This window comes from Antrostomus carolinensis, unplaced genomic scaffold (assembly GCF_000700745.2).
Source record: "Antrostomus carolinensis isolate BGI_N321 unplaced genomic scaffold, ASM70074v2 scaffold3107, whole genome shotgun sequence".
Lineage (NCBI taxonomy): Eukaryota > Metazoa > Chordata > Aves > Caprimulgiformes > Caprimulgidae > Antrostomus > Antrostomus carolinensis.
The window spans coordinates 71,172-87,918 of NW_010327861.1; the positions used below are offsets into that span (position 1 = coordinate 71,172).

General features: G+C 37.6%; 1 protein-coding gene across 1 annotated transcript in view; it reads right to left on the bottom strand.

Moving 5' to 3' along the window:
- ARID2 (AT-rich interaction domain 2) overlaps positions 1-16,747 on the bottom strand; it is a 66,502-nt gene that overhangs the window by 14,676 nt on the left and 35,079 nt on the right. The window contains 5 exon segments of the mRNA XM_010172014.2: positions 9,217-10,390; positions 10,392-12,084; positions 12,462-12,661; positions 13,124-13,258; positions 16,403-16,478. Coding sequence (XP_010170316.2) covers positions 9,217-10,390; positions 10,392-12,084; positions 12,462-12,661; positions 13,124-13,258; positions 16,403-16,478 — 3,278 coding nt within the window.

The following is a 16,747-nucleotide window of genomic DNA, read 5'->3' on the forward strand; positions in this document are numbered from 1 at the left end:
TAAATATAAACATTTCAGAAAGGAGAAATATGTTCTCCTTGCTCCCCTGCAATATTACAAGACACTTATTTTAACCGTGAGTAAAAATTACCTTAAAAGTGACCTAAAAAGGATTAAAGCAAAGCCAAAATATGTCAATTTTATTTATTTTTCTGAACAATAGATACTGGACACTGGATTTCCCCACTTCAGAGCAGTGTTTATGTCAGAACACTGCTTCTCTTCTTTCTTTTTTCCTGGAAGGCTCTGGTCAGCAAGATGCTTATAAAGATGATGACAATAAAAAAAATAAGCTTCTGAATATTATCTATGAATGAAGACCCAACATTCTTTTCTTCCCTACTGTTAGAAAAGGAATGCAAAACTTTTTTTTTTTTTTTTTTTTTTAAGAAATCAAACAAAACTACTTTCAAGTCTGTGTTTAAGAATATTATAAAAGAAGCACCTCCAAATAGTGCACACAATACTCTATTTACATCTGTACTGCTTGGTTACTGACTAGCTTTAGACTTTAACTGCAAAGAAACAAACAGTTAAGTACACCTTCTAACATTTCATTTGCATATTGAGCTGAAGTTTTCTTCCTGCTGCTCTCTATTGGCACTGTGGACAACAGTCACACAAGGTAAAAAGTTAATAACTATCACAGATCGTACAATGCTAATAACATGACCAAAAGGACAGCAAAAGTGTCTCATCAAAACCAAAACACTTCCCACAGGCAACCATAAATCCTGATAAAAATCAGGCAAAACTCAGCAAAACTCCTGAACACAGCACAACTCTTCTATGACGCCTGTGATCTGCGTGTGTGAAAAGTTGTAAAAAAGGACTTGAGCCCATTAGTCACAACCACAAATTATTTTGAACTCAGCAATGATTTTCATCTAAAGACCTCTCAGCTATTTTACAGATTGGATAATGAATCTTCACAATGTATCTTTTAACAAAAGGTAAGCAGAAGTGGAGCCTTTTAAGATCAACAACCATTTAATAAGGCATTTTTAAAGTGAAGCTGAAAGTAAAATCAGCAAGTGTCAGCAGTACAGCTGGTTTTTGCAATCTTCACTTGGCATCCTGATATCGACACACTATGATAGTCTTTATGCAACTTCATCTCTATAGAACTTCTGTCTTATTTAACGTGCTGGAGAGAGAGTAAGCTTACTGACTGAATTCACTATTTCATTTAATTCTCTTCATTCAGTGTGTGGTTCATGTATTATGTACTCCATTCTAAGCAAACCCTGCGATTAATCCAGAATTATGAATTTTCTCAAGGGTTTTTCTGGCAAACTCTCCAAGTATTCAAAGGTTTTAATAACGTCTCATTAAAAAATTGTTTATTTTAAACAAGGAGATCTGAGATACACAACACAAAATGTTACATGCTGAAAATGAAAGAGCACAAAAAGGGAAACAATTTTCAGGATAAAAAGTTAAAATTCAGTTTCCCCTCCAATTTCTTTCCACCTTTTTTTTTTCAGTGAGGAAAAAAAAAAAGTTGATAAACTGAAAATAAATGTGTGAAATAATTGTTGTTTAGAATTCTATTATTATTGCTGTACTGCAAGTAGAGTAGTTTTGCTTAAGTTTGTAGCATTAGGCAGTTACAATTTTGATGTATTTTATGTCACATTTATTGCTTGCCTATCAACTATGCTGATTATATCTAAAATTGACAGATAAAGCAAAGTTACTTTTTTTCCCTAGGTTTTATTTTAGAAACAAAAGCTCTATGTTGGAACATCTCAAAGCTCTCCTCAGAAATACTGCTAATTTTTGTTTTCTTTTTTTCCCCTCCTCCATTTTCATGTATTGATTTAGTAAATCACAGGACATCACTAAAATTTGGTATAGTCTTTGTTTTTCAGAAACAAAACTCTTTTTTTTCCAGAAACGTACCTAGAAATACTTGCTATGTGCCACCTAGTTTACAGGACTGATATGCAATGATTACATAAACTCACTTATTTCTTTAACATACAGAACTATGATAGACATTTCATTTTTCCTAATAAAGTCTTCTGGGAAAAGTAACATTGAAAAAAATTTCCCCATGGCATAAAAAAAAACCCAAAATTTCCTCCTCTAGCAAAATCGTTTAATGATTCCATGTTTCTCAAGAAACGAAACACCCTGTATTCTAGTACACTTGAAGAATGGATTTCACGGCATCTTTTTATACTCAGATTAGACCTCTCCATGATATAATTGCCATGACTCAGTACTTCTGCAAATCAGATTCCACTGGGTCTCGGGACTGAAAAGCAGCACCACCTATCTCTGTTTCTGACATAGATAACCAAATCATATAACCCCTTTCATAAAATCACTGAGTGCCCTTGTAAAGACTTATGAGTCCTTATACAGGATATAAACAAAAGTTTTTGAGAAACTAAACACTAACAGAAGCAGAGTAGCTAAATATATATTTGTCTTATACATGCATATATATAAAGAATGTATTTATATTTAGTGATTTTTTGTCTCAAAGGATCTAAGCTACTCTGTAAAGTCTGTCCTAAATGACAATTAATTCAATATAAACTGACCTGCCAGTAACCACGCTTGACATGTTTCTGGGTGCTTGAACACATAACAAATTCATAGAATCACAGAATGGTTTGGGTTGGAAGTGACCTTTAAAGGTCATCTAGTCCAACCTCCCTGCAGTGAGCAGGGACAGCTTCCACTAGATCATGTTGCTCAGAGTGTTGTCCAACCTGACCTTGAATGTTTACAGGGATGGGGGGCTTTTACCACCTCTCTAGGCAACCTGTTCCAGTGTTTCACCAATCTCATTGTGAAAAATTTCTTCCTTACATCTAGTCTAAAACTACTCTATTTTAGTTTAAAACCATTACCCCTTGTCCTATCACAACATGCCCTACTAAAAAAGTTCTCCCCATCTTTCTTATAAGCAAGCCCCCTTTAAGTATTGAAAGGCTGCAAAAAGGTCTCCCTAGACCTCTCTCTTCTCCAGGCAGCACAACTGTGCTAAAGGAACCAAAACTACTATACTGCACAAAGAAATTACTTCAGTATGAAAGGTAGCCAGATGCAGGGCAATCTGAAGCAACTTTTTAAAAATAGGCAAAGAAATACCATTCTCTGACAACCTCCTTTCTTTAATCCAGTTTCTGATGGCAACCCCTATAATAGTGTGTTCTGAATTCTTTTACATATTTTAAAGAAGCTTTTCTCTTTTCCCTGTTGTTGATTACTAGGGTTTTGCAGAAAGATATTGACTCAAGGCGTGTCTCTCAGCTTGCAGTGCACAGGCATAGATGCAAAATCTCAAGTTTTGATGATAAAAGTTAGTATTTCTGTAACTTCAATATCCTCTGTGCAAAGCTGATTGAGTTATGAGGGTTGACAGCCATCAATAGTTTATCTCACAGAGATAAAACTTGACTAACCATATACTAAGGGAAGCAGAAAAAACAACTGCAGTCAGTGTTCCCAAACTGCAAATTAAAGACACCTCAAACAGCACCAGCTGTGGCCTGCATTAGCTCACGTTCAGTGCTGTATGAATGCCCTTGTTCCAGCCTTCCAGGCCAATTCTGTTCTCATCTGGAGACTGCGCCATGCTCAGCTCTGCTGGACATGACTGGAACCAGAACAGGCTCTTCCAGCACCATGTTTCTTCTACCAGAAGCATACTTGGTATCAGAGCATGGTGTTACAGAGACACAGCAAATGCTGAACCATAGCTATTAAGCCCAGCTGAACTGCAGCTGCCTGGTAAGTAAGGATACCAGCAATGGACTTCCCACCATAGCAGGTTTTGACTCAGGCACAATTCCATCCCAGAAAGCAGCGTTTTTCATTATCCAACTACTGCAATTCTTGTACCGGAGAGCTGTGACTACATGCATAAGGAATTCTTTGAGGCATAAAGTAAAAAAAGGGGAGACAACTATTGAGCTTATTTTTTTCCAGTTACCTTAACTTTAACCTTTACTTTACCAGTTACCTTTAACTACAGTCATTTTTTATCAAGATAAAAATGACACTTTTGAAATGACAACATAAAAGATAGCAACAAGCTATTAGCCTCATCAAGAGCCTGCACAGACTATTAAAATGTAGAGGAGGATGCTTTAAAGAATAGTTTGCCATCTTGCTCCCTGGGCCTATGAAAACCAGAATATGTTGCAACAGAGATAAATGTAATGGGTAGCCAAGGCTAACAATGCTGGCTACACTACTCTCAGAGCATGGTCCTTGAACTATATCCCTCATGCTTACTTTGGAGGCAGCTGCTTGGTCACTCGCTCAATTAATTTGGAAGGAAAATTATTTGACAGCAGTCTTCCAAGAATTACAAATTCAAGCATATAAAGTAAAAAATATATGTTAAAAAAAATAGTAAAGTGTTGCAATATGAGAGAGTGCTTAAATTCAAGCAAAATTTTAACAATCAGTCTTAGGTATAGACTCTACTATATTTTACTACCCTACACATTGCTGTTATAGATAAAACACAAGATTCTGCTCTCTCAGATATATTTCTGATCTTGCCCTGACAGTATGGTTTGCACTGAACTCAAACTACACAAATACAAACCTTAATACCTGTACAGACTACTTTTAATAAGTAGAAGGTGATGTTATCTCTAGACTGGGTGACTTTAGACCGAGGTATTTTGGGGGCAGTGGGGGTGGCAGGAAGGAAGTCCAGCATAGTCATGAAAACTAAGAATAAAGCTAAGAGAGTTCTGCTAAATAGAATGGATTATTTACAAAATATACTAATTTATTTTTATGCACAAGAGGTCCCCCATTTGGACACATGAGCTCCCTGTGTAGTAGGAATTAACAAACCCTTTGGCTTGGGGCAAAAAATGGCCTCCATCTTCATTTCACTAATGCTGCCATTCCCTTTATGTATTACTAGGTAACTATTTTAGCATGACATCTACCCATTTTATTTAAAAGGCCTATTGTGCCATCAGCAGGAGAATATGCTGCATCCCAGCATGATGGGGGTCTTATTGAAATATAGAGCCATATGCAGTTTAAAAGCATTAGGTTGCATTTTTTTCTCCCATCATTAATATGTGCACACCCACAGTAAATATATTTAACTCAATGTTAAACAGTTAATTATCAGTAAAAATTAAAAGGCCACTTATAAGCTGAAAATGAGTGTAGCAGGATTTGAGTGTGAGGAAGGTGTCAGGTGGATAGGCAGGCACTTAAATAAATGTTCTTTTCTTGTTGTTAGATTACTGAGGTTTAAGTCTCCTTGCGACAGCGTGCTTCACAAGTGAAGAGCAATAAAAGCACAGAGATCCTGTATTTCAGTACTTCCAGCTGAGAAACTCATTTGCTCTGTGGCCAGGAATGAATTATACCTCCTGGGGCTACACACCTGCTTTCTGGTGCGTGGTAATTCTCAGCTTTACAGTCAACAGAGAGCAGGAGCAAGTAAAGGCAATGCTCACAACGTTTTTGCTACCTAAATTTCCACACAAACATGTTTCAAGTTGGCAGCCTTCAGAGAAATTGGAGTGCATTCTTTATGAGGGGATGACAGTGATGAGCAGGAAGGTGATTACTTTAAAAGCCAGGTAAGTCAATTTAAATCAGATTCGCTCATTTCTTGAACTTGGTGTGATATCAGAGCATTCCTTCAAAACACACACCAACTGGGACAAACCAACAGGGTTATGTTCAACAGATGTTTTGGAGGTGTTTGAAGAGGAGTAAAAAAAAAAAAAGTGGAAAAGAAAATAAAATGTACAGGTAGGTAATTGTTCATTTATTTTTCTTTTTCATCCACCAATCCAGCACAATGCCTCAGGAAAGCAATAATCCAGGAGCAGGGAACACAGATACAAAGGAAAAGGAAGCCAAGAAAGTAAAGTGCCAGTTCTAACTCCTCTCAGGCTATGTTTCATGGGCTTACAAAACACAGATGGAGATATAGGAAAAAAACTGCAACACTGTGTGCATCATATGTTCCTCTTCTGACATAACCCTTATACTCATAGCCCAACTTTTGTATAAAAATACAAAAATAAAAATCTTTAAACTCAGTATATACGTATTTTTCTATGAGTTCTGCTGAGGTGTACAATTAACATGGAACAATCACAGATTATACCCAGAAAATACCTATAATTGTCTAACTGGATTTCATAGGCTGTTCCATAAGCAGCAAATATATGATTTTTGTTATTTTAGTAGGCCATTCAAATAAACATTTTTTCCCCAAGCAAATAATACCAGCCCATTTCAAAATACTATTCATATCATGACACAAATCTTCTCTTAATTTTTACATTGCCTTAAGAATTATTTCACTCTTTTTCTTGCTTTCCTTAGTTTTCAGTTTGCTGTTCCCTTCTCCCCTTTCTTTGTCTTTCCTTATCTTCAGTTCAAGCATCTTCCCTTTCTCCTCTCTGCAGCTGATGACAACTAATCCTGCTATAGTTGCATAAGCAATACTCTCCTCCCTCTCCTGTCCTCTACATCTCCTTTTCCTATCGTCCTGTTGGCTTGTAATTTTATTACAAATTTTCTTCTTCTATCCCTTTCTCATTTCTCTGAAATACAAACTCTAGTTTAAAACAAAATTGTAACAGTATAAGCAGGAAATCACACGCTAACAGCAGATATGTAATTTTGCAATAGCTGATATCCCTTTATTCCCTGTACATTTCTGAATAAAGAACCATGTTCTCCTATTTCTTCTGCAAGACATGCAGTATAGATGAGATACTGCAGAGAGGATAAAACAATGCAGATGCTCAAATGAAAAATGTTCGTTAGTTGCTGCCTTTCAAAAAGTCAGGGACAAGAAAGCTGCCCATCATACAAGGAGGACTCAAAATGGGAGGGAGAAAATAGGAGATTCTACAGAGCCTAAACTCAAAAAAAGTCATTGTCAAAACTCAAACTGAGTTCATGAGAATGTAGCTACATCTTAACATTTCTGGACGCCTTAAAGATACTCCTAAAAGCAGACTCAATACTGGAAATTCTTAACATCTGCTTTTCCAGAAGAACAATGGCTATTGCAGCTGCTCAGCAGCTTTGGAGGCAAGGGGTGAGGAGCTGGCCAGAATGATTTTGGTACTGTTTATAGTCCAACACATTAATTTTAAAGGAGTGGTAAAGATCCTTAAAAGTCATAAGCCAACTATGCTGTTCACTATATCTGAACAGAGTACTATAAAGTGGGTTCTATTATAAGTCACTATGTAGCATTATCATGATAGACATGATTCATAAATAGCCATATGTAATGGTTAAGGCAATCAGACAACAAATTAGATTGTTCACCAAGATCAAAAGTAACAAACTCCTTTTCTCCCACATTCCCGTAATTTTGAAGAAAGCAAGGGCATCCTACAGACAGGAAAATTAGCCAGCTTCCCTAAAAGCAGACATTAAACCAATTTATTTTGATCTGCAAATCTGTACTGAATGGCATACCCAGCTGGCAGCATTTCTGTCTGTACAGGCAATGGAAAATGTAGGAACTATTAATGATAGTGATACTAGAGATAGTGCAAAAAATAAACCATCAGCACAGAAAACATTCTTTTTTTCCCCTATTATCATGGTAGAGCAGCTAATCCAATACAAATTGAATAGTTAACTATATTACTCTCCTCTTCTCAAAAATATGAGAGTCTGAATAGCTGTTTGAGACACAAGTGAAAAATTCTTGTCAGCCACATGTCCAGGGAATAAATAACCACAGATAATATTTATTCCATTCCAGAGATATAGCCATATCATTTTCTATTTCAGCCAAATCCTTAGCAAACCTATAACAGAAATTCAAACTTTGTAAGAGCTAAACACACTCACTCAGCTTGCTTTTTTTCATCCACACTAAAGAAAATCTAGTTCATTCTCCCTATGCTGCCAAAAGACACTTTAATTTTGTTCAATTAATTTCTAGTAAGAATAAAGACTAGTAATGTATCAGAAAAATATGGATCTCTCTCTGATAAAACCTAAGTGAAAATTTACATGTGAGTTTAAAGACATTTTAAAAACATAACTGTGTGGTGTGGCAGTTAAAAGAAAAAAAGAAAAAGAAAACTTGTTAACTGTAAGTCCTGATTTCTGACAACTAGATGAGGGAAAGTCAAAAGAGCTTTCAATAGAAACCTAACTCGACACAGAAAAAGAAGTAGCGCTAGCCCTCACTTGTTGAATTTTAAGTTCTGTCTCTGTTTAAGTCCTCTGTATAGTAAGGTCTATATCTGCCACCCTGTCAAAAGCAAACAAACAAAAAATTCAACCAATCAATCAAAAAGGAAGATAAGAAATAAAAGACTTGTCTTACCTCAGGATCAAAATACACTAACATACACTCACAATTTCATTTATCCTCTGTACAGTCCGTCAGAGCTCTGTGACTGACAGACCTACTGTTCTATTCTTTTTGCTCCAGGTTAGGAACCCTTTTTGGAGAGGGATTTTCTGTCTACGTACAAAACTAAAATAAATTCTAGAGACTGGAATGATCTTAAACATTATTATCTCTACTTATCAATGTTCATACATCATTTCTATTAAAATATTAGGGAGTAACCACTTTTAAACGGTTAAAAGAAAGTTGAAAAAGGGGGGGAAAAAAAAAGACAAAAAAGCCCTCTCCAAAGTTAGTCAAACAGAAAAAAACCCTAAACAATGTATATTGTATAGATATAGTAAACATGATAAATATTTTGCAATAAACAAACATAAATAAACAAATTTACAGAACAATACTTTCTCCTGACTGTAGTGAACACCTTTCAAGGCCACTTTTAAATGCAAGAACTCATTTCAGCAAGCCTGAAGCAGCTGCCGCAATTAACTTGCAAAAAGGACATTCACCTCTCCATGAAGGACTAAGAGTGAAATAAAGAACATTTCCTACATTTTTACAGGACTACACAACAAATTGTTGTTTTCAGAACAGTTAATCCTTTAAGGAGGAAATCAGTGAGCAGTAAGTTTTTTCCTTACTATGTATTATCAAGCTACAAACTGTTTTAAATTCCACCACTGTTATTGACATGGAAGAAATATGCAAACTATTAGAACTGTAGTCCATGACAGAACAGAAACCATCATTTTCTGAATGTTTTAAATACTAGGCATGACATATTGCCTAAATTTACATTTTCACCCACATTATTTCACAGCACTAGTCAGAATCACAGTTGGAATAAACATAAAAAGAACACTGCAACATACCTGTGTGACCATGCTTTGTATATACGTGGTTGGATGCTGCTGCTTTTGTTGAACAGCACTTTCTATTGCTACTTTTGCTACAGTGCTTGGATCCGCTCCAGCTGGCACAGCAACCATTGTTGCACTGCAACCAGCATTGTTGGGGTCACTGATTGTAACAATTCTAACTCCTACTTTATTTGGAATTCCTGGAACAGTTTCCCTGTCATTATCCTCTGCTGGTCTCTTTACAGTTTTGCATTCTGCTGTGCCATTAGTAGACCGAACTTCGGATGACAGGGTAGACTGGGACACTCTAGGTCCTGAGTGTGGAACTGCTATGATTTGATGCCCCTGTATAACAGAGGCTGTAGATTGTGGTGAGACAACTACACTTGGGCGTTGCTGAGGCACATCTGAATTCAAACTTGAAGCTAGAGGTCCATTAGGTAAATCAGTGTTGGTACCACTAAGTTGCTGAGTTAACAGTTTTGCAGCCTCCTGTGTACCGCTTACAACAGGTGAACTACTCAAAGTTAATACAGGCCCATTAGAAATTCTTTCCCCTTGATCACCTTTGGCAGTATCTTGCTGCGTGGCATCCAAATTCCCTTGTTGTTCCACTGAAGATATCTCACCATTTCCTAAATGATTGGAAGTTTTGTGATTTGGAATGTTTTTGTTCAAATGAGAACCATCTCCTTTATCAAAATCACAGATTCCATTAACTAGGGGCTTCTTCAAATCACTTTTAATTTCCTGTGTGTCCATTTGTTCAAAGTTCTGCTTTCCAGGAGCTCCGTTCTCACCCATTTCTAATGATGGCCCATTACTGACTTGTGAGCACTGATTGGCCTCATTCTGAGTTTTCCCTGAGTTAGAAGGAGGTAGACTGGAGTCACTATACTTTCTCCCATTTAAAAGACTTCCCACCTGCATTTCATTTTCTTTTGCATCCCCATTGCTGGTGTTTGCAGCTCCTCTTCGGCAGGAAGGATTCTCCATAACTTCAATTTTACGTTCATGAATGTGTAAACCTGTTGCTTCCTTTGCTTCTTCCTCCTTTTGGCAAATTATTTTATCACCTTTGAATGGGGGAGCAGCAGTACACGGTGATTGTCCAGCTGAAGGTGCTTGAGTAGCTGGAAGTGTTTGCACCTGTAGCCCAACTCCTGTCTGTGCTCCACTGACTGCATGCTGGCGCAATGATTTGAGTTGCATTTCCATGACTCACAGTTGCAGTAGCAAAACTCGTATTTGGCACAACTGTTATCGTAACCTGGTTGCCAGTAGTCCCTTGGAAAATAGTTGCTGGGCTGTTTGAGATCAACTGGCCTGGCAATATCTGTAAATTAGAAATGGGTACTGTTTGTACTGCCCCTTGGGGCTGGATTGCACCTGGGACCAGCTGAACATTTTGCTGTCCAACTAGCAGCTGCTGAGTTGGAGACTGTCCTTGAACTCCAAAACCTGGTGCCTGGTTATTGGCCATCTGATAAACCACCTGAGGGCTAGGAGCCCTTGCATTGTTAGGTGGAGGAATCTGCGGAGCTGGGAGTATAAGCTTCCCCCCTGGAGTTGAGGGGCCTCTTTTTGGAAGAAGCAGTTGTTTTATCAGACTAGACTCACCAGAATTAGGCTGGCCAACTCCTGTATTAGCTTGTTGTGACTGAACTTGCATTTGTATTGGTTGTTGTACCTGTACCTGCTGCTGCGATGATGCTGGTGAATGTTGCTGTTGCTGCTGCTGCTGCTGCTGCCTCTTTACAGAAAGCATCTGGCTGACAGTAGGAGGGGGTCCTTGTGACTGAGAAGTGGTAGATGAAGATGACATAACTGTGGGGACTTGATTATTTGTAACCGGACCTGGGGATGGTGAAGAAGATGGAGTAATGCTTGGCTGCCCAGTCAACTGGACAGCTTGACCAGTGGGAAGAGAAGCTGGATTAGCAAGCACTATTTGATGAATGGCTGGTGCATACGTTTGACCTTGCTGAGCTGGCTGGCTTACAATCACGACGCTTTGCTGGGATGGTGGTGGAGGCTGCTGCTGTGGCTGCATTGGCTGCTGTACCACAGTGGGTGGAACTTGCTGAGATGGCAGAGGCTTTGGTGCAATATTCTGAAACCCTACCCTAGATGTTGGTGGGTTTTGGACACCTGCAATTGTAACCACCTGCCCAGCTGCTACTTGGAAATTTTGAACTGTGGTGGCAGAAACAATGTTAGATGCAGAGGTTGTGACGTACTGCTGTGGTGCTATGATGACTGTATCTTGTTGCTGGTTGCCAGCAGAGGACTGCTGAGACGATGTCTGCCCAGGTTGTGATGATGTGCTGATTAGCTGTTGACCCTGTGAAACTGCTGAACTGCATGCTGGTATGTTTTGTACTCTCCCAAATATATGACCCTGAGGTACAGCTTGCTGAATTACCGTAACAGGAGTGCCTGAAGGTATCTGTCCAGGTACCACTGCATGCAGTGGAGACTGTTGTTGAATTACAGGTTGGTGGTGAAGCAACGTCTGAGAACTAACAACAGTAACAGACGGCTGTTGTCCTGTAGTGCTGTGGTTTTGATTAGAAGCTTGTGGTGCTCCTCCTACAGCAATAGTGACAGGAACTGCAGACTGGGGAACAGAGCTCTGTATTACTGTGGCCTTCACTACTTCACAGGGTATTGGACCTTTATTCTGTATAACAGTCATTGGAGCATTCTGTTGCTGCTGTGTATGAATAGAAGGATTTTGTGGAATTCTAGAAACAGTCTGTGCCACAGTATGAACACCTTGAATTGGAAAAGACATCTGTGTTGCTGTCAAAGTTGAAGCTTGATTAATAGGGGTCCTCTGATAGTGATTTCCTACGCTTGGTAGCCCATGCGGGATTCCTGTTGAAATAAACACTGTAAAAGTTTGGAAGCAAAAATTATTTCAAAAGACATTAGCATAACAAATTTTTTAAAATCCAAGGCTTGAATTTGTAATTCTATATGAAGCAGTTTCTCTTCTGAGCTATACTGCATCTGAATTAATGATGCAGCAGCAACAGTTTGCCCGCTGACTGACAAGTTTGTGTGTTACACATCAAATACTAGAATGGCATGCAAGCACATACTGCAATACTACTCCTAACACTACTGAATAAAATCAATCAAAACATGTGGTCCCGACTTTCAATACTCTCAACTATTTTAGAAACCTTTTGTTTTTCACTGTCATTTCAGAATCACTGCAAAAATACTTGATATTTAATTAAATTAAAAACCTGCTGGCGAAGGAGACGAAGATACGTCAGGAATTGAATCAACCCGGACAACTGGGGTAGACGAAGTTGGTTGCTGCTGATAGTACATCTGAATGGGAAGTGGTATAGCTCTCCTTTTCACTCCTACCACATGTATATGTGCTTGACCATTGTTACTTGGATCTTCTACTCTCTTCACTGTATGATTTGGAAAGACAGTTCTGCCAAACATAACATAAATCGATGTTATTAAACACAGTAACTCAATCCTTTTACAATGATTAGTTTAACTAATTGCTCTTGTGTGCAGAGTAACTGTGCTAATGTCTGCATCTTTGAAATACAGCAGGATTCTTCAAAAGCATCTGAGCATTCACCATTGAGGACTAACAGGTCCACCAGATGGCTGACCAAGATCTCACACAAGCTAAGTGAAAACTACAGTACCTCCAAAAACTACTTCAGAAAGAATTAAAAGGACTACAGGCAGAGAAGGAACCCTATCAAAGATCCTGAAATAGAATGAAATAAAATTAAACAAACTCTATACATTTGTTTCAATTAAAATGCCGTACCGGATGTCTTTCAACTTGGTAGATCTTTTCTCAAAGTAATCTAAAGCTACAGGCTAGTATTGAGCACAAACAATTGCTTCTTTATCGCTGCATGAATTTTTCTCTTACCGCAGACATTTATAAAATCCAGTTGATGTTAGGATTCCACCTCGAGCTAATTTACTACAGGTAGAGAGGTATTCAGAGTACATTTCTGCTCGAGAGACTGAGCAATCAAGATTCAACTCAAAATGTGCATTCAACCTGAGGATGAAAAAATAAACTATGAAGCAAAATATATAGAGAGTACTTTTAAAAGGCTTGTTAAAACACTTCTGTCTGTATCACAGAGACTTCTGAGAACTGATAACAACATGGAAAATAACTTTTTAATATATTATCTTGTCAAATGTCTGTTCCATACTTTCTTCTCCTCACTGCTTATGATTTGACACACAGGATCCCTGATACATGCAGTCAGTTTTATATGCAAAATCTTATTTACATATGTAATAAACTCTCCACATATGCCTTTTTTATTGTATATTCAGAAACAAAACCCAAAAAGAATGCATTGTTTGGTGACATCTCCTCCCCACAGCTCTATTCTTCTTTCTCAATAATTCTACTTTAGCAAAAGATGGACCGAGTGCTAGCTAATTCTTCATCAGAAAGTCAATGTTTCTATCAAAAGTCAATGTCTGTATCAAAAACAAGATTTTGTTAACTGACCTGGTAATGCAGTCTTATTTTAAAATACAAGTAAAACCAGAGATAAAATTACAATCTCAACCCTGTCATTTTGATAGAGATTGGAAGGCAGGAGAGAGAGGACTGGGATGCTAAGAGAGTACACACACAAACACACACACATTCATTCCTGGAGTCCCACACACGAACATCAATAAAATCCCTGAACAACCTGTTTGGCCTAACGTTCAATTTCCAGGGAGCAAAAGTATTTGTATCTCCTACAGACGCTCCACAAGCACACAGACCATCCAACCCCAACCAGGAAGCTGTGAGAGAAGGAAACATTTTCTATCAGTTTAATTTTATTTCTTTCAGATCCATTATTCCAACCCAGAGACATGGGAATGGTTCATCCCCAGCAGCAAATGGAGGTAAGTAACAACCCTAACACGGTGCTCAAATACCAGTACCAGAATATAGGCTCAGACAGAATAAAAATATTTTTTAAATTGTCAGCATTTACTATATGGTGCTAACATTTTGGAAAATGACACTGCATTCTCCTTTGTAAAGTCCTACATTCCCAATATAACTAGATGCTTCAAAAGACAAAAAGCAAATTATTACATTCTTTAATTTGTGATCTCTCATAACCAGTAAAGAGTAAGTATGATGCCATTTCTCCTGCAGTTGAGTTACAATTTCATTATTCCAAAAATTGAGATCACGCTGTACAACAGAAAGTCTAGGTATTAATTAAATTTGGCATATCAGACAAGTTACTGTCCAGTTCAGTACGTCATATTAGGCTGACATAACTGGTACCAGCGAACTAAAGATACTCAGGACTTACACTGGTGACATGGGATCTGTGATTAGCACTTTGCTGTCACATGCACTTACCTTACAAGGACTCTTACTCAGGCTAAGCTGGCTAATAATATATCCAGGAAGGTCAGTTTAAATACCTTGTCTTTCTACTGTTTCCAAGAGATAGTAACTTCTATAAATTCTACTGTTAAGATTTACTCATTTTCCCATTTCTCTCAAAAGGAAACAATGACTAAAACATAATAAAAATTCACATGAATGTAAGACACTCCATGTTAGCACTGATGAAAAGGCTTGGAAGATGCTACTCTTCTGCTCTCCATTTGCTTTTTTTTTTTTTTTTTTTCCCACTCCATGTTAGCATTGAAGAAAAGGCTTGGAAGATGCTATTCTTCTGCTCTCTATTTGGTTTTTTGGTTTTTTTTTTGGCAGAACAGCTAATATTTAAGGAGAATTTTCATGACTAGATCTTATTTTTTATTTTTTCACTACCTATATCTACCTAAGACTAAGCAGAAGAAAATCAAGTACAAAGTAATAGCGTTCAACACTGACAGCTGTAGAAGTACACAGAATAAGAAACAAAGCAGACATTCCAAATCTTTCTGATATAATGCTCCATGGTCTGCTTCATTATTTTCTGTCATTTGATGGTACTGCACAGTTGCAGCATGGTACCTACCCATACTTATTTTAACAGTCAAAACTTCTATTTTACATTTTATACAGAGTGAAAAATTCACCTTGCCTACAACTTTAGTACTGAAAGCTAGATGTCTAGTGCTCTCTATAGACAATAGAGAGAAGGTGGCACCAGAAAGTAATTCATAATCTCAGCAGAAACTAGGCAGATGAAAATAATTCATTTCACTATTGGGGAATCTCCCACTCTGTTCATTAAAAAGCTTAGAAAACTAGCTTTGGCTAGAGACCAACTTGCAGATTGCTAAACCGAGCTGTGGTGATTCCAGCTCCAGGTATACCTCTTTAAATATCTAAATGTGAAATTTCTCAGTCTTTCAGCAGTGCACATTAATAATACTTTGCAGTGTGCAAACAGAAGCGTGGGAACAGTATAAGTCGACCAAAAAGAATCTGTAACACTTTTCCCATACAATCCAAGTTTTGCTGGAAGTATAAGTAAAACGAAATCATGACCTAAAGCACTAAGGTTTGACAAATTCTACCCACTTTATCTTGAAGGTCTTTGTCTGATCAGTATGATAAGCATATAAGCTGTGCAGCAGCAGATGTGGAACGGTCCCATCAGGAATTAATACAAATATTTAGAATGTGAGTAGATTTACATAAGTCAAATAGTTCAGAAAGATCACCCTCAGACTGCATGAGAAACACAGGCTGAATCGTTTTTCTCTAAATATCCAACAACAACAATATTAGTTGAAAGCAAGAGAACCAGGATGGAAAAGGCTTTGATCTTCCTTAACTTGCTTGAGGTTCAGAATGATCACATGAGAGTTTTCCAGGACCTAGCTTCCTAATTTGATAATTACTTTTACATTGGTACAGTAATATAGCAAGATATTACCAGATAAAAAACACTCATTAAACAGATAATGGTACGTGACAATTTAAAAAAAATAAATAATATCAAGATCAGAGTTAAAAATCATATTAAATTGTATTTTAAGAGAGAAAACAACTAACTTCAAGCATCAACTGTCAAAGAGGGAATATTCTGGTTGAGCTTTTTCTTTCATACTTCTTCAAAGGAATGACAGCATAGTTTTGCTTTATATTTTTCAGAAAAATGAGTTTAACAGTAAATTGAAGCAAGCTAGAAAATTTTGTGACACATGAATACAGGCATTTTTCTTTGTTTTTCTTCTTCATTGAAGTATTTGAATAGAACTATACACTTACCACTGACATGCAAATTTCTCGCTGTCTATTTCTACTATTCCCGGTGGTGGAGCAACATGTGGTGCTGTCCTAGAGGCTGTGGAGCACGAGGAGAAGAAAAAAAAAAAAAACAACTTGCTGAAATTATTTTTGTTCTTCCGAATGAAGCACTTTAACTCTATGACTTTCAACGATATAGTTTCTCCTGTGTTTGTAAGCAAGGATGTATCTAGCAAAGGCAAGTTACAAAGGTGCACTAAGCAGACTACAGATTTGCACCACAATTCACCACACTGCAGCAGGGCATGCCAAGGCCAGAGCCACCACTGAAGTGCGATGATGACATAAGCACTTAGTGAACAACAG